The sequence below is a fragment of the Bombina bombina genome, chromosome 2 (genome assembly GCF_027579735.1).
Source record: "Bombina bombina isolate aBomBom1 chromosome 2, aBomBom1.pri, whole genome shotgun sequence".
NCBI lineage: Eukaryota > Metazoa > Chordata > Amphibia > Anura > Bombinatoridae > Bombina > Bombina bombina.
The window spans coordinates 777,264,906-777,284,563 of NC_069500.1; the positions used below are offsets into that span (position 1 = coordinate 777,264,906).

Sequence of the window (19,658 nt, forward strand, 5' to 3'; positions counted from 1 at the left end):
TATATATGTACTGCTAGATGTGTATGTGAGCTGCTAGATGTGTATATGTACTGCTAGATGTGTATGTGAGCTGCTAGATGTGTATGTGTGCTGCTAGATGTATATATGTACTGCTAGATGTGTATGTGAGCTGCTAGATGTGTATATGTACTGCTAGATGTGTATGTGAGCTGCTAGATGTGTATGTGTGCTGCTAGATGTGTATGTGTATATATACTGCTAGATGTGTATATGTACTGCTAGTTGTGTATGTGTACTGCTAGATGTGTATGGGTACTGCTAGATGTGTATATGTACTGCTAGATGTGTATATGTACTGCTATATGTGTATGTGTACTACTAGATGTGTATGTGTGCTGCTAGATGTATATATGTACTGCTAGATGTGTATATGTACTGCTAGATGTGTATATGTACTGCTAGATGTGTATGTGTACTGCTAGATGTGTATGTGTGCTGCTAGATGTGTATGTGAGCTGCTAGATGTGTATATGTACTGCTAGATGTGTATGTGTACTGCTAGATGTGTATGTGTGCTGCTAGATGTGTATGTGAGCTGCTAGATGTGTATATGTACTGCTAGATGTGTATGTGTACTGCTAGATGTGTATGTGTACTGCTAGATGTGTATGTGTGCTGCTAGATGTGTATGTATACTGCTAGATGTGTATGTGTACTGCTAGATGTGTATGTGTGCTGCTAGATGTGTATGTGTACTGCTAGATGTGTATGTGAGCTGCTAGATGTGTATGTGTGCTGCTAGATGTGTATGTGTATATGTACTGCTAGATGTGTATATGTACTGCTAGATGTGTATATGTACTGCTAGATGTGTATGTGTACTGCTAGATGTGTATATGTACTGCTAGATGTGTATGTGTACTGCCAGATGTGTATGTGTACTGCTAGATGTGTATGTGTGCTGCTAGATGTATATATGTACTGCTAGATGTGTATGTGAGCTGCTAGATGTGTATATGTACTGCTAGATGTGTATGTGAGCTGCTAGATGTGTATGTGTGCTGCTAGATGTGTATGTGTATATACTGCTAGATGTGTATATGTACTGCTAGTTGTGTATGTGTACTGCTAGATGTGTATGGGTACTGCTAGATGTGTATATGTACTGCTAGATGTGTATATGTACTGCTATATGTGTATGTGTACTACTAGATGTGTATGTGTGCTGCTAGATGTATATATGTACTGCTAGATGTGTATATGTACTGCTAGATGTGTATATGTACTGCTAGATGTGTATGTGTACTGCTAGATGTGTATGTGTGCTGCTAGATGTGTATGTGAGCTGCTAGATGTGTATATGTACTGCTAGATGTGTATGTGTACTGCTAGATGTGTATGTGTGCTGCTAGATGTGTATGTGAGCTGCTAGATGTGTATATGTACTGCTAGATGTGTATGTGTACTGCTAGATGTGTATGTGTGCTGCTAGATGTGTATGTATACTGCTAGATGTGTATGTGTACTGCTAGATGTGTATGTGTACTGCTAGATGTGTATGTGTGCTGCTAGATGTGTATGTGTACTGCTAGATGTGTATGTGTGCTGCTAGATGTATATATGTACTGCTAGATGTGTATATGTACTGCTAGATGTGTATGTGTACTGCTAGATGTATATATGTACTGCTAGATGTGTATGTGTGCTGCTAGATGTATATATGTACTGCTAAATGTGTATATGTACTGCTAGATGTGTATGTGTGCTGCTAGATGTGTATGTGTGCTCCTAGATGTATATATGTACTGCTAGATGTGTATGTGTTCTGCTAGATGTGTATGTGTACTGCTAGATGTGTATATGTACTGCTAGATGTGTATGTGTACTGCTAGATGTGTATGTGTACTGCTAGATGTATATATGTACTGCTAGATGTGTATGTGTACTGCTAGATGTGTATGTGTTCTGCTAGATGTGTATGTGTACTGCTAGATGTGTATATGTACTGCTAGATGTGTATGTGTACTGCTAGATGTGTATGTGTACTGCTAGATGTGTATGTGTGCTGCTAGATGTATATATATGTACTGTTAGATGTGTATGTGTACTGCTAGATGTATATATATATGTACTGTTAGATGTGTATGTGTGCTGCTAGATGTATATATATATATATGTACTGCTAGATGTGTATGTGTGCTGCTAGATGTGTATATGTACTGCTAGATGTGTATATGTACTGCTGCTAGATGTGTATGTGTACTGCTAGATGTGTATGTGTGCTGCTAGATGTGTATGTGTACTGCTAGATGTGTATATGTACTGCTAGATGTGTATGTGTACTGCTAGATGTGTATGTGTGCTGCTAGATGTGTATGTGTGCTGCTAGATGTGTATGTGTATGTGTACTGCTAGATGTATATGTGTATGTGTACTGCTAGATGTGTATGAGTAATAGTGCCTTCTTATAGTCATAATAATTGTATTACAAATAATGAATTATATAAGGGATATCAGTTTAAAGTGAAAGAGGAAACCTGTACAAACATTCCATTTTATCCAAAGTTTCCTTGTTCCACTTCTTTGCAGTTTCTCCACTGTATAGGTTATCTCAGGGCTCTTACCAATTTCTGAAATAAAAAGAAAATGATACTCTATGTAAACATCATAGGAGATAGCTGTCAACCTTATAACTCATAAAAAGGGTTGCCAAGCTACATCAGAACCAGTAAAAAAAAATAATTTCCATGTTTTATTATCTAGCTCTGCATTTATATTTGTTCCAAATGTTACATTACCATAATAATAAAATAGTAGATGAATTTAAAAGAAGTCGATCAAGTTCAAACTATATAGTTCCTACTTTTTTTTAGCTTAAATTAAAAAAGAGATATGAAACCCAATTTTTTTCTAATTTACTTCTATTATCAAATGTCCTTTGCTCCCTTGGTATGTTTTGTTGAAAAGCAGGACATAAGCTCAGGGTCGTGCACATGTTGGGAGCACAATATGGCAGCAGTTTTACAAGAATGTTATTGATTTGCAAGAGCACTAGATGGCAGCACTATTCCCTGTCATGTAGTGCTCCAGATGCCTTCCTATGTGTCTCTTCAACAAAGAATACCATGGGAACAAAGCAAATTTGATAATAGAAGTACTTCTATTTAAATCTATGCACTGGCTGAATCACATAAGAAACTTTGGATTTAATTTAATTTTATTACCATTAAAAGCTGATCTATATAACACAATCAATCATATCCCTAAACTCTGTTTCTAGCCAGAATATGAAGAAGAAAAACAAGGGTAGCTCCTCTTGCTAAAAATACCAAAATTTTATTTGAACAGGATCAGACACAGAACACCACAACGTTTCGGGGTCAATACCCCTTAGTCATGTTCCAAGCGTATAGCATATTTAACGCAACTTCAACTCTCTATACCAGAGTTGCTTACGGAAGCGGCCAGCTTCAAAAACGTGCTCGTGCACGATTCCCCCATAGGAAACAATGGGGCTGTTTGAGCTGAAAAAAAATTCCATCAGCCAATCAGAATTTTCCTACCTTAATTCCGATTGGCTGATAGAATCCTATCAGCCAATCGGAATTCGAGGGACGCCATCTTGGATGACGTCCCTTAAAGGAGCCTTCATTCGTCGGTAGTCCGTCGGGCCAGCAGGATGTTCCGCGTCGGAGGTCTGCAAGATGGATCCGGAAGAAAGAAGATTGAAGATGCCGTTGATAGAAGACTTCAGCCGGATCATGGACCTCTTCAGCTCCCGCTTGGATGATGACTTCAGCCGGATCATGGACCTCTTCAGCTCCCGCTTGGATGATGACTTCAGCCGGATCATGGACCTCTTCAGCCCCCTGCTTGGGCTTGGATCAGGACATTAGAGGAGCTCTTCTGGATCGATCAGTGAACCTGGTATGGTGAAGATAAGGTAGGAAGATCTTCAGGGGCTTAGTGTTAGGTTTATTTAAGGGGGGTTTGGGTTAGATTAGGGGTATGTGGGTGGTGGGTTGTAATGTTGGGGGGGGGGTATTGTATGTGTTTTTTTTACAGGCAAAAGAGCTGAATTCTTTGGGGCATGCCCCGCAAAGGGCCCTGTTCAGGGCTGGTAAGGTAAAAGAGCTTTGAACTTTAGTAATTTAGAATAGGGTAGGGCATTTTTTTATTTTGGGGGTCTTTGTTATTTTATTAGGGGGCTTAGAGTAGGTGTAATTAGTTTAAAATTGTTGTAATATTTTTCTGATGTTTGTAAATATTTTTTTATTTTTTGTAACTTAGTTCTTTTTTATTTTTTGTACTTTAGTTAGTTTATTTCATTGTATTTATTTGTAGATATTGTATTTAATTAATGTATTGATAGTGTAGTGTTAGGTTTAATTGTAGGTAATTGTAGGTATTTTATTTAATTAATTTATTGATAGTGTAGTGTTAGGTTTAATTGTAACTTAGGTTAGGATTTATTTTACATTTAAATTTGTAATTATTTTAACTATTTTAGCTATTAAATAGTTCTTAACTATTTAATAGCTATTGTACCTGGTTAAAATAAATACAAAGTTACCTGTAAAATAAATATAAATCCTAAAATAGCTATAATATAATTATAATTTATATTGTAGCTATATTAGGATTTATTTTACAGGTAAGTATTTAGCTTTAAATAGGAATAATTTATTTAATAAGAGTTAATTAATTTCGTTAGATTTAAATTATATTTAACTTAGGGGGGTGTTAGTGTTAGGGTTAGACTTAGCTTTAGGGGTTAATACATTTATTAGAATAGCGGTGAGCTCCAGTCGGCAGATTAGGGGTTAATGTTTGAAGTTAGGTGTCGGCGATGTTAGGAAGGGCAGATTAGGGGTTAGTACTATTTATTATAGGGTTATTGAGGCGGGAGTGAGGCGGATTAGGGGTTAATAACTTTATTATAGTAGCGGTGCTGTCCGGTCGGCAGATTAGGGGTTAATAAGTGTAGGCAGGTGGAGGCGACGTTGAGGGGGGCAGATTAGGGGTTAATAAATATAATATAGGGGTCGGCGGTGTTAGGGGCAGCAGATTAGGGGTACATAAGTATAACGTAGGTGGCGGTCGGCAGATTAGGGGTTAATTATTGTAGGTAGCTGGCTGCAACGTTGTGGGGGGCAGGTTAGGGGTTAATAAATATAATATAGGGGTCGGCGGTGTTAGGGGCAGCAGATTAGGGGTACATAAGTATAACGTAGGTGGCGGTCGGTAGATTAGGGGTTAAAAAAATTTAATCAAGTGTCAGCGATGTGGGGGGGCTCGGTTTAGGGGTACATAGGTAGTTTATGGGTGTTAGTGTACTTTAGAGTACAGTAGTTAAGAGCTTTATGAACCGGCGTTAGCCCAGAAAGCTCTTATCTACTGACTTTTTTCTGCGGCTGGAGTTTTGTCGTTAGATTTCTAACGCTCACTTCAGACACGACTCTAAATACCGGAGTTAGGAAGATCCCATTGAAAAGATAGGATACGCAATTGACGTAAGGGGATCTGCGGTATGGAAAAGTCGCGGCTGAAAAGTGAGCGTTAGACCCTTTCCTGACTGACTCCAAATACCGGCGGTAGCCTAAAACCAGCGTTAGGAGCCTCTAACGCTGGTTTTCACGGCTACCGCCAAACTCCAAATCTAGGCCTATATAATTAATGAAATACTATAATAAGTCAAAAATATGTGCGATTTATTAATAACAAATGTCCTTATAATACAAAAGAACACCAAACAATAAATGCTTCTGTAAATTTCAAATAAGAAATACAACAGCAAGAAACAGAAACATACCAACACCCCCACATACACACAAGGGACAGACAGACAATTCACATGGGCCCCACTTGCAACTCTGAACTAGACCTAAGCCGGCAAATAAAAGTTCATAGCAAAAGACTTCATCCATGTACTGATGAAATGAGAAATGACATGACAGCAAACCAATGCAATGAATGGATGAATTATGATGATGGCAGGAACAATCAATATGAACTGTTCAGTAATATTGATGATAAATGAGTAGATGGATTAGATGGTTGATGATGAAGATGACCACACATCAAATGACCTAGGTGAAGTTGCAGGTGTACAGTACAAAGCAAAACAGCAACCAGTGTATCAATAGCATATAGGTGGAGAAGTGGGGGAGAATTTATCAAATGAAAGTTCAAATGAAAGTTCAAATTGGGGGCGAGTATATAGCAAATAGATAAAGCACATGAAAGGCAGTTTATACAATACTCAGAGCCCCTGATGCTGATCACACATGCGATCCTCCAGATCTTACTTACGACCGCACCACACAAATAACCACCAACTCTCTGACCGGCAGAAGTAACAAATCAGTCCTACTGGGATGTGCTGTTCTGCATACAAGAAGTAGGGGTATCCCACGGCCGACGCGTCCTGTTGCGCGTTTCACTCCCGATCTGCAGATCGGGAGTGAAACGCGCAACAGGACGCGTCTCATATTAAGTGTATAATATTAAGTGTACGCATCTCATATTAAGTGTATGTTACACTAACACCTAACACTACAATATAATTAAATAAATTAACTAAATTAAATACAATTACCTAAATTAAATTAGCTAAAGTACAAAAAAAACCACACTAAATTACAGAAAATAATAAACAAATTACAGATATTTAAACTAACTACACCTAATCTAATAGCCCTATTAAAATAAAAAGCCCCCCCAAAATTAAAAAAAAACCCTAGCCTAAACTAAACTACCAATAGTCCTTAAAAGGGCCTTTTGCGGGGCATTGCCCCAAAGTAAACAACAAAATGTTCCCTAGGGAGCAAAAACCTTTTGTGACTCGTCAGCTGTGTGGATACTCAGTGATGTGCTAATGCATCAGCTTACTCCCGTCTTCACGGCTATCCCTTCTGTAGCGGTTACCTGTTCCAGAACCTCTGGTGGAGTGGCCTGCTTCCTGGGCGATTGTTGTACCGTGCACCGAGCTTGGAGCCTCCACGCTCAAACAAGCTGTTGCGTCAGACGCCGCCCGCCTCTCGTTCTCCCTGGCTTACAGGTGTGACGTCACCGCTGGTTGCCGACTCTAGGGGGGTAAGTTGTTCCCAGTATCCTAGAACAATGACTGGTCCTGGCTCTTCCACCTCGTAGAACCGTATCCAAAAGAGTGAGCACACTGTTGCTGGGATTAAATTGCTGGCTCCATACATACGTCCCAATGGATTCAATCAGAAAAAGAGTTCTGGAGCTGCAATAAAAAGTATTTTCAGCTTTATTCCATAAAACAGATGTGATACAAAAAGACAAAAGACATCCCCTTAAGTTTGTAGATCAGCTTACGCGTTTCAGCATATTTGCCATACTCATAGCTTCCTAATCCCTTGTGGCTAATGGGCTTATTAAAGGGTGTAAAAACATTCAATTGGCTAAAGGGCATTTAACAGGATTAACTCTTTCATCACTGTTTAACCTATTGTAGACCTGAGGTATCTTCTGTACACTGTCAATTTAATGACTTGTTAAATTCTATCACTACTTTCCAACTAAGGTACCACTCAAAAGCGTTATCTTACGTATAACTGGTGTTAGATATTATTTAAATAAAGGGGAAATATTAAGGGGAAATATTAATATGTATAATAAACCATTTGAATAGGATTATAATTTTATGTCACTATATTTCATATATCCTGATTCTAAAAAAGGATTATTTTTATCTTGTTGCAATACCTATTCATTGTTTCCCCCCTTACAATTTGTCAAAAATAAATAATTATAGTGTTATATTTGCCTTTCACAATATCTATGAGCTTTCAAAAGCATTTCACACAGAATTTAATACTAAGTGTTGCTTCTATATTGTTAGGGCTCACAGATTGCACACAAATGCAGATCTGCCTTTATTATAAATATCACCCTATTATTCTTAATTCTAGCCCAGATAAACCTCTAATGCCAATGATTTATAAGGTCATAGGTTGAATTTAATCCAGTTGGATGCCTAGTCCTTAATTGGAAAATCCAAAACACCTCTCTTCCAGCAAGTGTTGCTTCTCTGTCCCCACCTCTTCGTCCAGCATCCACAGTTTCTATTATGGTCCATTTAAAAGTTACACTCTCCTTATTATGTGCCAATTTGAAATGCTGTACGAGCGGGGTAGTCAGGGTGCCTGCCTTGATGTCAGAGAGGTGTTCCCTAATACGTACTCTTGTCTCCCTGGTTGTCATTCCTACATACTGTAGGTCACAGGCCGTGCAGCCTGCTAAATATACTGTAAATTTACTTCTGCAATTCATGCATTTTTTGTGACTATACCTTTTGTTGGTGACACTGCATTTAAACCCTTCACCTATCAAAAGGTGTTCACACGCCTTACATGTTATATTGCTATATTTGTATATGCCCTTAAATCTAAGCCAAGAACTGGGCTCATCTTTCTGTATGCTTTTAAGTTGCGTAGGGGCGAGAATATTACCCATAGGAATTCCTCTCCTAAAGGAGCATTTGCATCCTTTTTCTACTGTCTCTGCCAGAGCATTGTCTGCAGCCAATAGTTTAAAATGTTTTTTCACTATTTGGCAGATTTTGTGATATTGTACACTAAAATCCATTACAAAGAAAACTCCTTCATTTTTCTCTTTCTTTGGTCCTACCTTATTTAGTAATTTCTCTCTATTACTGGATACTAAGTCCTTTCTAGCTTTACAGATGTCATGTGACTTATACCCTCTTTTCTTAAGGCGGTCAGACAATTGGTCTGCATGCATTTCATACTGTTCAGCCTTACTACAGTTCCTTTTGAGTCTAGTAAACTGACCCTTTGCAACAGACTTAAAACCCTGTTGCGGATGACTGCTCCTAGCGTGGAGGAGCGTGTTACCGGTTATTGTCTTTCTATATACCTCAGTCTCAATACCGACATTGGGGATCCCTCTCAAGGTGAGATCCAAAAAATGTATCTTTCTTTTGTTGAGTTCAAAGTGAACTCTAAACCAATGTCATTATTGTTTAGCCAATCCACAAACATTTTTGCACTTTCCTCCGTTCCCCTGCACACCAGGAGCAGATCATCAATGTACCGTCTGTAAAATTGTATGCTGCTCCTGAAGGGGTTCCTATCTCCATAGATGCGGGACAGCTCCCACCACCCCATATAGAGGTTGGCGAAAGACGGCGCAAACTTGGCGAAGAGCTGGACGAAGAGGTGGGGACAGAGAAGCAACACTTGCTGGAAGAGAGGTGTTTTGGATTTTCCAATTAAGGACTAGGCATCCAACTGGATTAAATTCAGCCTATGACCTTATAAATCATTGGCATTAGAGGTTTATCTGGGCTAGAATTAAGAATAATAGGGTGATATTTATAATAAAGGCAGATCTGCATTTGTGTGCAATCTGTGAGCTCTAACAATATAGAAGCAGCACTTAGTATTACATTCTGTGTGAAATGCTTTTGCTAGCTCATAGATTTTGTGAAAGGCAAATATAACACTATAATTATTTATTTTTGACAAATTGTAAGGGTGGAAACAATGAATAGGTATTGCAACAAGATAAAAATAATCATTTTTTAGAATCAGGATATATGAAATATAGTGACATAAAATTATAATCCTATTCAAATGGTTTATTATACATATTAATATTTCCCCTTAATATTTCCCTTTTATTTAAATAATATCTAACACCAGTTATACATAAGATAACGCTTTTGAGTGGTACCTTAGTACCTGGAAAGTAGTGATAGAATTTAACAAGTCATTAAATTGACAGTGTACAGAAGATACCTCAGGTCTATAATAGGTTAAACAGTGATGAAAGAGTTAATCCTGTTAAATGCCCTTTAGCCAACTGAATGTTTTTACACCCTTTAATAAGCCCATTAGCCACAAGGGATTAGGAAGCTATGAGTACGGCAAATATGCTGAAACGCGTAAGATGATCTACACACTAAAGGGCATGTCTTTTGTCTTTTTGTATCACATCTGTTTTATGGAATAAAGTTGAAAATACTTTTTATTGCGGCTCCAGAACTCTTTTTCTGATTGCCCCAAAGTAATCAGCTCTTTTACCTGTAAAAAAAAATACAAACAACCCCCCCAACAGTAAAACCCACCACCCACACAACCAACCCCCCAAATAAAATACTATCTAAAAAAACCTAAGCTCCCCATTGCCCTGAAAAGGGCATTTGGATGGGCATTGCCCTTAAAAGGGCAGTTAGCTCTTTTGCCGCCCAAACCCTAACCTAAAAATAAAACCCACCCAATACACCCTTAAAAAAACCTAACACTAACCCCCTGAAGATCGACTTACCGGGAGACGTCTTCATCCAAGCCGGGCCGAAATCCTCATCGAAGCCGGGAGAAGTCTTCATCCAAGCCAGGCGAAGTGGTCCTCCAGACGTGCAGAAGTCTTCATCCAGACGGCATCTTCTATCTTCATCCATCCGGCGAATGAAGATAGAAGATGCCATCTTGAAGAAGACTTCTGCCCGTCTGGAGGACCACTTCACCCGGCTTAGATGAAGACGTCTCCCGGCTTCGTTGAGGACTTCGGCCCGGCTTGGATGAAGATGTCTCCCGGTAAGTGAATCTTCGGGGGTTAGTGTTAGGTTTTTTTTAAGGGTGTATTGGGTGGGTTTTATTTTTAGGTTAGGGTTTGGGTGCCAAAAGATCTAATTGCCCTTTTAAGGGCAATGCCCATCCAAATGCCCTTTTCAGGGCAATGGGGAGCTTAGGTTTTTTTAGATAGTATTTTATTTGGGGGGTTGGTTGTGTGGGTGATGGGTTTTACTGTTGGGGGGGTTGTATTTTTTTTTACAGGTAAAAGAGCTTATTACTTTGGGGCAGTGCCCCGCAAAAGGCCCTTTTAAGGGCTATTGGTAGTTTAGTTTAGGCTAGGGTTTTTTTTTAATTTGGGGGGGCTTTTTTATTTTAATAGGGCTATTAAATTAGGTGTAATTACTTTAAATATCTGTAATTTGTTTATTATTTTCTGTAATTTAGTGGGGGGGGGGTTGTACTTTAGCTAATTTAATTTAATTTAGGTAATTGTATTTAATTTATTAAATTTATTTAATTATATTGTAGTGTTAGGTGTTAGTGTAACTTAGGTTAGGTTTTATTTTACAGGTAAATTTGTCTTTATTTTAACTAGGTAGTTATTAAATAGTTAATAACTATTTAATAACTATTCTACCTAGTTAAAATAAATACAAACTTGCCTGTAAAATAAAAATAAACCCTAAGATAGCTACAATGTAACTATTAGTTATATTGTAGCTAGCTAAGGGTTTATTTTATAGGTAAGTATTTAGTTTTAAATAGGAATAATTTAGTTAATGATAGGAATATTTATTTAGATTTATTTAAATTATATTTAAGTTAGTGGGTGTTAGGTTTAGGGTTAGACTTAGGTTTAGGGGTTAATAACTTTAATATAGTGGCGGCGACATTGGGGGCGGCAGATTAGGGGTTAATAAATATAATGTAGGTGTCGGCGATGTTGGGGGCAGCAGATTAGGGGTTGATAACTATAATGTAGGTGGCGGCGGTGTCCGGAGCGGCAGATTAGGGGTTAATAATATAATGTAGGTGTCGGCGATGTTGGGGTCAGCAGATTAGGGGTTCATAACTATAATGTAGGTGGCGGCGGTGTACGGAGCGGCAGATTAGGGGTTAATAATATAATGTAGGTGTCGGCGATGTTGGGGGCAGCAGATTAGGGGTTCATAAATATAATGTAGATGGCGGCAGTGTCCAGAGCAGCAGATTAGAGGTTAAAATTTTTATTATAGTGTTTGCGATGTGGGAGGACCTCGGTTTATGGGTTAATAGGTAGTTTATGGGTGTTAGTGTACTTTTTAGCACTTTAGTTATGAGCTTTATGTTACGGCGTTGTACCATAAAACTCTTAACTACTGACTTTTAAATGCGTTAGGGATCTTGACAGGGTAGGCTGTACCGCTCACTTTTTGGCCTCCCAGGACAGACTCGTATTACCGGCGCTATGGAATTCCCATAGAAAAAAGACTTTACGAAGTTTACGTAAATAGTTTTGCGGTAAGGCCAAAGAAGTGTGCGGTTCCCCTAAACCTGCAAGACTCGTAATACCAGGGGGCGTAAAAAAGCAGCATTGGGACCTCTTAACGCTGCTTTTTTACCCTAACACACAACTCGTAATCTAGCCGTATGTAAGTAAACAACAATCACATTTATTTTGAAGATTTGTTTTGAAAATCAATGGGCATTGTTCATGAAGAAAAAAGTCAAAATAGAATATGTTTAAAAATGCCCTCTTTTTAGCTTCAACCAAGAAAAAAATTCTTTAATGGCCTTTTCATAAGCTGGTTGCTAATACCAATATTATATCTTGGCGTTATTGTTAAAATTGACAAATGCAGAAATCAAACATTTGATTAGAGCCTCCTAAACTCTTTTTTTTATTATAACATTGACCATATGATGGTAGAAAACATCAGGAATTATCTTTCAATTTTTAACTGTATTAATTTTGCCAAGAATGTTAAACTCATAGCAGAAGTACTGTTTAGGATCCACAGAGTACTGCTGGTCCTGAGGGGAAACTACCTCATATCCAAATCAGCAGCGATTCAGCTGTGTGACTAGTGCTACCGATTGGATAAGCATTCGTTAGAGCATGTAATTTTAAAACTAGCGACCCTACAAGTGCTATGTATTTAACCCCTGCAAGGGGTTAAACACATAGTAAAATAACTGCTCAATACCTGCAGAGCACTGCTAGACCCAAGTGGAAACAGCCACTTATCCAATAAGCAGCAACTCAGCTGTGTGACTAGTGCAGCTAATTGGAGGACTCTGCAGTTCCCTAGTGGTACTTTTTCTTCGTGTTTAACCCCTAAGTGGGGTTAAATACATAGAGTTGCAGGCTCACTAGTCTTAAAATGACATGCTCTAAAGAATGCTTATCCAATTGTCCACTTTAGTCACACAGCTGAGTCACTGCTGATTGGATAAGAGGCAGTTTCTGCTCGGGACCAGAAGTACTCTGCGGATCCTGAGTAGTACTTCTACTATGTGTTTAACATTCTTGGCAAAATTGATGTAGTTCAAAAATATTCAAAGATAATTCTTGCAAATTATAGCATGTAATTGTACCTTTAAATTATATTAATACAGAGCTATGATCACCTGCAGGTACAAATACAGAGTCACTCCATTCACTCCAAATGCCTTCTTCATACTTCTGACGTATCTGTATGCTATATGCAGTGTTCCCTTGAAGGACTAATAAGCAACATTCTGAAAAAAAAGTAAGTCATTTATAGTTCACTTTTTACCAGCTAAAATAAATAGTTATTCATGCTTAGTGTAATTACACAGCAGCTTCCAGACCTAGAATATGCCAGTGGCACTATACGCAATTGTTCTTCACCCTGTTGTCTATTAGATAAGTAAAAAGAATCATTTCAATAATGTAGAATATTCCAGGAACATTATTTATTTTAGTAAAAAAAAAATAACCAAATTACTGAAATTACACATTTAAACTATGAAACGTGTAAAATATTATCAGCAGACTGTATGTTCATATTACACTTCAATAGACATTTAAAAAATGTTAATTAAAAATCTAACACAAAATGATATGAGTGTGTTAAATGCACACATCACAAAGTGCTATTGTAGATTAAAGGACCATTAAACATCATATCTTGTAACCAATGTGAAAAGTGTATTTGAAGTTGGATAAATATTAATCATTCACAGTGGGCAGCAAATACAATTGACAGTTTGAAATAAATATATTAATGGCCAGATTACAAGTGGAGCGCTAAATATTTAATAAAATGCGATATTTGCACTCCACTGGGTAATACCAGCGCACGCTAACCTCTCGTTCGCATTGCTGAGAAGCATTGCGCTCACAATTCCATAGGCTCCTATGAAAGCCTTGTTCTGATAGACCGCAATGGAAAGGCACTTTTCAGTGCCGTTTATTTTTCTAGCACCCCACTCCCACCAACTTTAGACGCCAAAATACTGCATAGTGCAGTTATTTTATTAAAAAAATAAAGATGCTGCCATCTTAATTTTTTAATAAATACACTACACTGTATTTTGGGGCCATTTGGGGCAGATTTAAAAAAAATTAACCAGAGATCTGATAAGCGCTAATTGCTACTGCGAGCTCGCAGTAGCAATAACCAGCCACTTGTAATGGCTGATAAGCGCGATAATTTAGCACTCCACTTGTAATCTAGCCCTTAATATTTTATTTTATTTAATATTAATAAGACTTGCAAATTCACTAGCTGCAGACCATACTGCCCACTGATATGGAAAGTGTAACTGAATTTTAATTCAAGAACCAACTTGCGCTCATTTAACAGCCGTCTCCAACTGTCCGGTGAGTGGCACACTATAGTTTTTAAGGGGAAGAGAACAGTACCACAGTCGCATAGGTGCTTGAAGAAGCTCACATCCTATTGGCTGATTTGAATTTCAAAAATCAAATCAGCCAATAGGAATGCAAGGGATGCCATTTTGAATCACGTACCCTGCATTGAAGATTCAGTATACGGTGGCGACTGTATGAAGAGGGTGCTCTGCGCCGGATGTCTTCAGGATGGACCCGCTCGTGCCGCGGGAATGAAGATAGAAGACGCCGCCGGGATGAAGATAGAAGATGCCGTCTGGAAGAAGTTGAAGCCGCCGGGATGAAGAGTTTTCCGCGCACTATGGCCCCAATTTATAAAGGTCTGTCGGACCTGATCCGGATCAGGTCCGACAGACCTCGCTGAATACGGCCAGCAATACGCTCGCCGTATTCAGCATTGCACCAGCAGCTCACAAGAGCTACTGGTGCAATGCTGCCCCATGCAGACTCGCGCCAATCACCCGCCAGCAGGGGGTGTCAATCAACCCGATGTACTCGATCGGGTTGATTTCCGGCGATGTCTGTCTTTGTGACCGCTGCTTCATAATTGCTGTTTCTGGCGAGCCTGAAACACAGGACATCACGTTCTGTCCGGAGCTTGATAAATATGCCCCTATGTAGTATTTATGCAATCAATTTCCATTGCGCAGATATTACAAGTTTTGAAAAATTACGTGCGCATATTCGTCTTTTACACAACAATCCTTACCCTGCTCTATGAGCTGTAGTTAACAGTTTTGTGCAACATAAAAGTTTTACAAAACACTTCAAAAATACATTACAAAGTACAGTTACACTTATTAACACTGTCTAATAAAAATTATTTAAAATGAATTGCGCACAAAAGATATAAGGGCTCAAAGATATGAGATCTTGGGTTTTAGAAAAAAAATTGAAGCAGGGATTTTACATTATACATACAAATACATAGAGATACATGGATTTATATGTATAGATATATGTTTAATTATGGAGATAATGAAAATATTTTACATTACAATCTTATGCACATTAAACAATATCTCAGAGGGATTTTCAATGTGATATTCGCATGTAGATCTCGAGATATCTAGATATATATATATTCATATACTTATCTCTCTATAAATAGATATATCATTCCAAAAATCATCACATATATAGAGAAATATTTTCATTACGAAAACATTTTTGCAATAAGAAATATTCGCATTTTCATGTACACTTTTCGAGGAGAATACGTCAAGGGCTTTGCACAACATATAAGGTTTTTTGTGTGTTTTTTCTTTCTATTTGTCTTCTCCATTGACTTCTATGGGGAATACGTGAATGTGCACGTGATTTGGCTGTTTGCAATTACGCGGCTTAACCCGCGCGCAAAAAAAGTTATTTTGCGACTTGTAATAGCTGCGCAACCCGAATCGCGAAAAAGCCATAACGTGCGTGGTGTTTTTGCAACTGATTTGCTGCACCACTTGTAATCATACCCTATGAAAGGTAACCCACTTGGAGAATTAAACATAAACACTAGGTTTATTTGATGGACCATGAGTATTTTTTCTAATCTGTATTAAAAATCAATTATATATTCATTAAGAGAGATTCTGAACACAGCACGGGGTCGATTCCAGTCTAGTCAATCATGTTTTTCAGCTCCTGATACCGAACCACAAGTTATCAACTAAATATAAACAACAAAATGGACACACTATAATCAACAACCAAAAGCAACCAAAAGCCCTTGATAAAGCACTCACAGATCAGATAAACGCTAATGATATCAGCCACTGATAAGTGCATAATGGCACTGCCCATGGCCCTTTTTGATGACAATTGAATCACGCTAAATAAAAAAACAATATTGAACACATCATCAACATCAATTAAATGTAAAAGCTTCAAGAAAACATATTTACAAGCAGTGGCGTAGCGTGGGGGGGGCCACAGGGGCGGTTGCCCCGGGCGCATAATTCTTAGGGGCGCAAAATTTGCGCTCTTACTGTCTCACATCATACCTCCTGCAGCACTAAGGGAGGAAACTTTAAAAAAAATATATCTTTTTTTTTATATATATATAAATGTATTTTATTGCAGACCTCCCAACTGTCACTATTAGCAAATTTAAGGGTCTGTCCCGCACTGACATGATCACCCTACAGTCCCGCATTGCCCCCGACCCCTGAGCCACTCTGCGCTGTACTAGAAATAAAAAAAAAATGCCTTTCTATTGGCTCCTACGTTGCCATGTGATGCACATTCTTCTCCAATCACATATACCTGCTGCTGCACGTGCCAAAGTAACTGAGACATCGTGTATCAGCATGTATATGTTGTTATTGGATCACAGCAGCCAATGCAGGCATGAGGCTCCTTGCTCTTTGAGTACTGCTGCTATTACTGCCACCTAGCCCGTAGAACTTTAACTGGTAACAGTGCACTAAATATGTGGGGTTATTAAAAAAACATTTTACAATTTTGACAAGACAATTCGTTATTTTACATTAAAAAAACGTTGTTTTTTTTTGCCCGGTAACTTTTCTGATGGGCGGGGCAGGTGGACTCTCAAATGTACAGTACTGTCTGTGGAGGGCTGGGGGTATGAGCGGCGCCGGCGAGAGTGCTCTGTGGATACAGACTGATAGAGACAGTGGAACGGATTCGGATTTAATTTAGGAAGCACTTGTCAGAGTCAGACTCAGGTAAAAAAACTTATAAAGTGGCCGTGCACTTTAGCAATCCAGCCTGGGGTTGTTCGCATGACTCAAGAAATACCCTATTTACTATTATATTATTTACATTTTCCCCAAGTGCACACATGTACTTTGCAGCACGTATCACATATTTAGATTGCTTATTTCTATTAAGATTATACGTTGAATAAATTAACCTCTGTCTTGATAGCTATAAGTATAAACTTAATAGAAATAAGCAATCTAAATATGTGATACGTGCTGCAAAGTACATGTGTGCACTTGGGGAAAATGTAAATAATATAATAGTAAATAGGGTATTTCTTGAGTCATGCCGCTCATGCGTTATAAAGATAATTTGAGCAGCAGGTAGCAACTCTGCAAATAAGTCGTTCTGACTCGTTCAATAATCTAATAGCCCTAGCTGTGTGCACACGGGGTATTGTAGTGTGGCGTGCTGTGTGCACACGGGGTATTGTAGTGTGGCGTGCTGTGTGCACACGGGGTATTGTAGTGTGGCGTGCTGTGTGCACACGGGGTATTGTAGTGTGGCGTGCTGTGTGCACACGGGGTATTGTAGTGTGGCGTGCTGTGTGCACACGGGGTATTGTAGTGTGGCGTGCTGTGTGCACACGGGGTATTGTAGTGTGGCGTGCTGTGTGCACACGGGGTATTGTAGTGTGGCGTGCTGTGTGCACACGGGGTATTGTAGTGTGGCGTGCTGTGTGCACACGGGGTATTGTAGTGTGGCGTGCTGTGTGCACACGGGGTATTGTAGTGTGCGGCGTGCTGTGTGTTTGCTGGGATTTAGGGTAATCTATTAGCCTTTGGAGACAAAGGCGCTAAAAAAATCTGCCTTCTCACACTCTGCTCTGTGAAATATGATCCTGTTTCTATGGGTTAGGGGGCGCAATACTTGCCTTGCCCTGGGCGCTGACAACCCACGCTACGCCACTGTTTACAAGATATCAATAATTGTGACATGCAGAGTGAGAGGAGAAGGAAGAAAATGCTGGACCTGCAAACTAAGTATGATTGGTCTGGTCATTTGGTTGGCGTAGCAGGGCAGCCTGGGAAGCAGTTGTATTTTTCATGTTTTTCGGTGATTAACAGCCATTATTGGTCATAAACATAGAGCGAATCTCGTGGAGTTATCAAGCTCGACTGTGTTTGACTTGACAAGACTGTGATTGTTTTGATTATTGATCAAAAAGTTTGGGAGATTGGGATCAAGGCCCAAGGTATGATTGCAAACCTGTGCTTATAAAAAATGCACAACATAGAATATTCAGTTAACTTCTGCTCACCTATCTTCTCTCCGTTGTTCACATCTGTATTTTCACAGTTTGAGATGTCTTCCTCATCACATGTTTGCTATAAAATAAAGAAATATAAAATCAATTTACATTGGGAGTAAAAATGATTATGTTGCATGCATTTGCCACAGATTAATTAGCACCTATGCACAAAAAGTATAACAGTAAATCTTAAATATTTCAAGGTGGTTGTTCTGAGAAAAATATTCTCATTTACCCTCTTCAGGAACATATTTGTATATCCTATTATGGGCTAGATTACAAGTGGCGTGCTATTTAGCACTTTAGCTTGAGCATAAACTTTGCATCAGGTTGTACGTGTATTACAAGCTGAAAGTAAAAAGTTTGTGCACAAGAGAAACCCGTCATGTGCTAACCAAATATTGTTAACGCGTTAATGGAGAAAATAAAACTTTACATCTATAACTCGCTTGCTAACCCGACAGGAGTTATAAATATTTCACATAAAGATGGTATTGATGCCTGCTTAAACTTTCTTTCCTCCAACAGCCCTAACCAGACATATAGTGCTTCTACAGTCAGTAAACTTACAGAATTTATACTTACAATTATTTCATCTTCAACCACTCCATCTACTTACAAACCATGGGAACAGCCATGGGCACCAAAATGGCACCACAGTACGCAAACCTCTTCATGGCTGACTTAGAACAGAGATTCCTAGCCACTCACCCTCACAAACCCTTCAAATACTTTCGCTACATCGATGATATTTTCATCATATGGACAGAAGGAGAAAAAAACCTTGAACATTTTCATAAATCATTTAATCTATTTCATGCATCAATCAAGCTTAAAATGAACTTTTCTAGAGACTGTTTCAGCTTCCTGGATACAACAATATCCATCACAAATGGCAAACTGCACTCATCTGTATACAGGAAACCAACAGATAGATGCAGCTACCTCCACAGCTCCAGCTCCCACCCCAATCACATAAACAAATCCATAATCTACAGTCAGGCTACAAGATACCACAGAATTTGCTCAGATACCAAGGACCGTGACAAACACCTCATCACACTGTCCCAATCATTCAAAGAAAAAGTTTACAAAACAAGGATTATAAATAAAAAAATTAACTCTGCCCTCAATACTCCACATGAACACTTACTACAATACAGGGAGAAGAAAAACATATCACGTATCCCACTAGTAGTCAAATACAACCCTGCTGTGGAAGGGATACGAAAAATCATAAAAGACTTACAGCTACTACTCTTAGAGGATCCCACACTCAAAAAAATCTTTCCAAAACCCCCAATCC

At 38.7% G+C, this 19,658-nt stretch overlaps 1 protein-coding gene across 1 annotated transcript in view; it reads right to left on the reverse strand.

Annotated features, from left to right (window-relative positions):
- Positions 1-18,602, reverse strand: part of IL12RB1 (interleukin 12 receptor subunit beta 1) — a 64,363-nt gene extending 45,761 nt beyond the window's left edge. The window contains exons 1-3 of the mRNA XM_053700053.1: positions 18,588-18,602; positions 18,362-18,428; positions 13,123-13,247 (exon numbers count right to left, since the gene is read on the reverse strand). Of these exons, the coding sequence (XP_053556028.1) occupies positions 13,123-13,247; positions 18,362-18,428; positions 18,588-18,602 (207 nt within the window). The remainder of the gene's footprint in view (positions 1-13,122; positions 13,248-18,361; positions 18,429-18,587) is intronic.
- Positions 18,603-19,658: the final 1,056 nt, after the last annotated feature.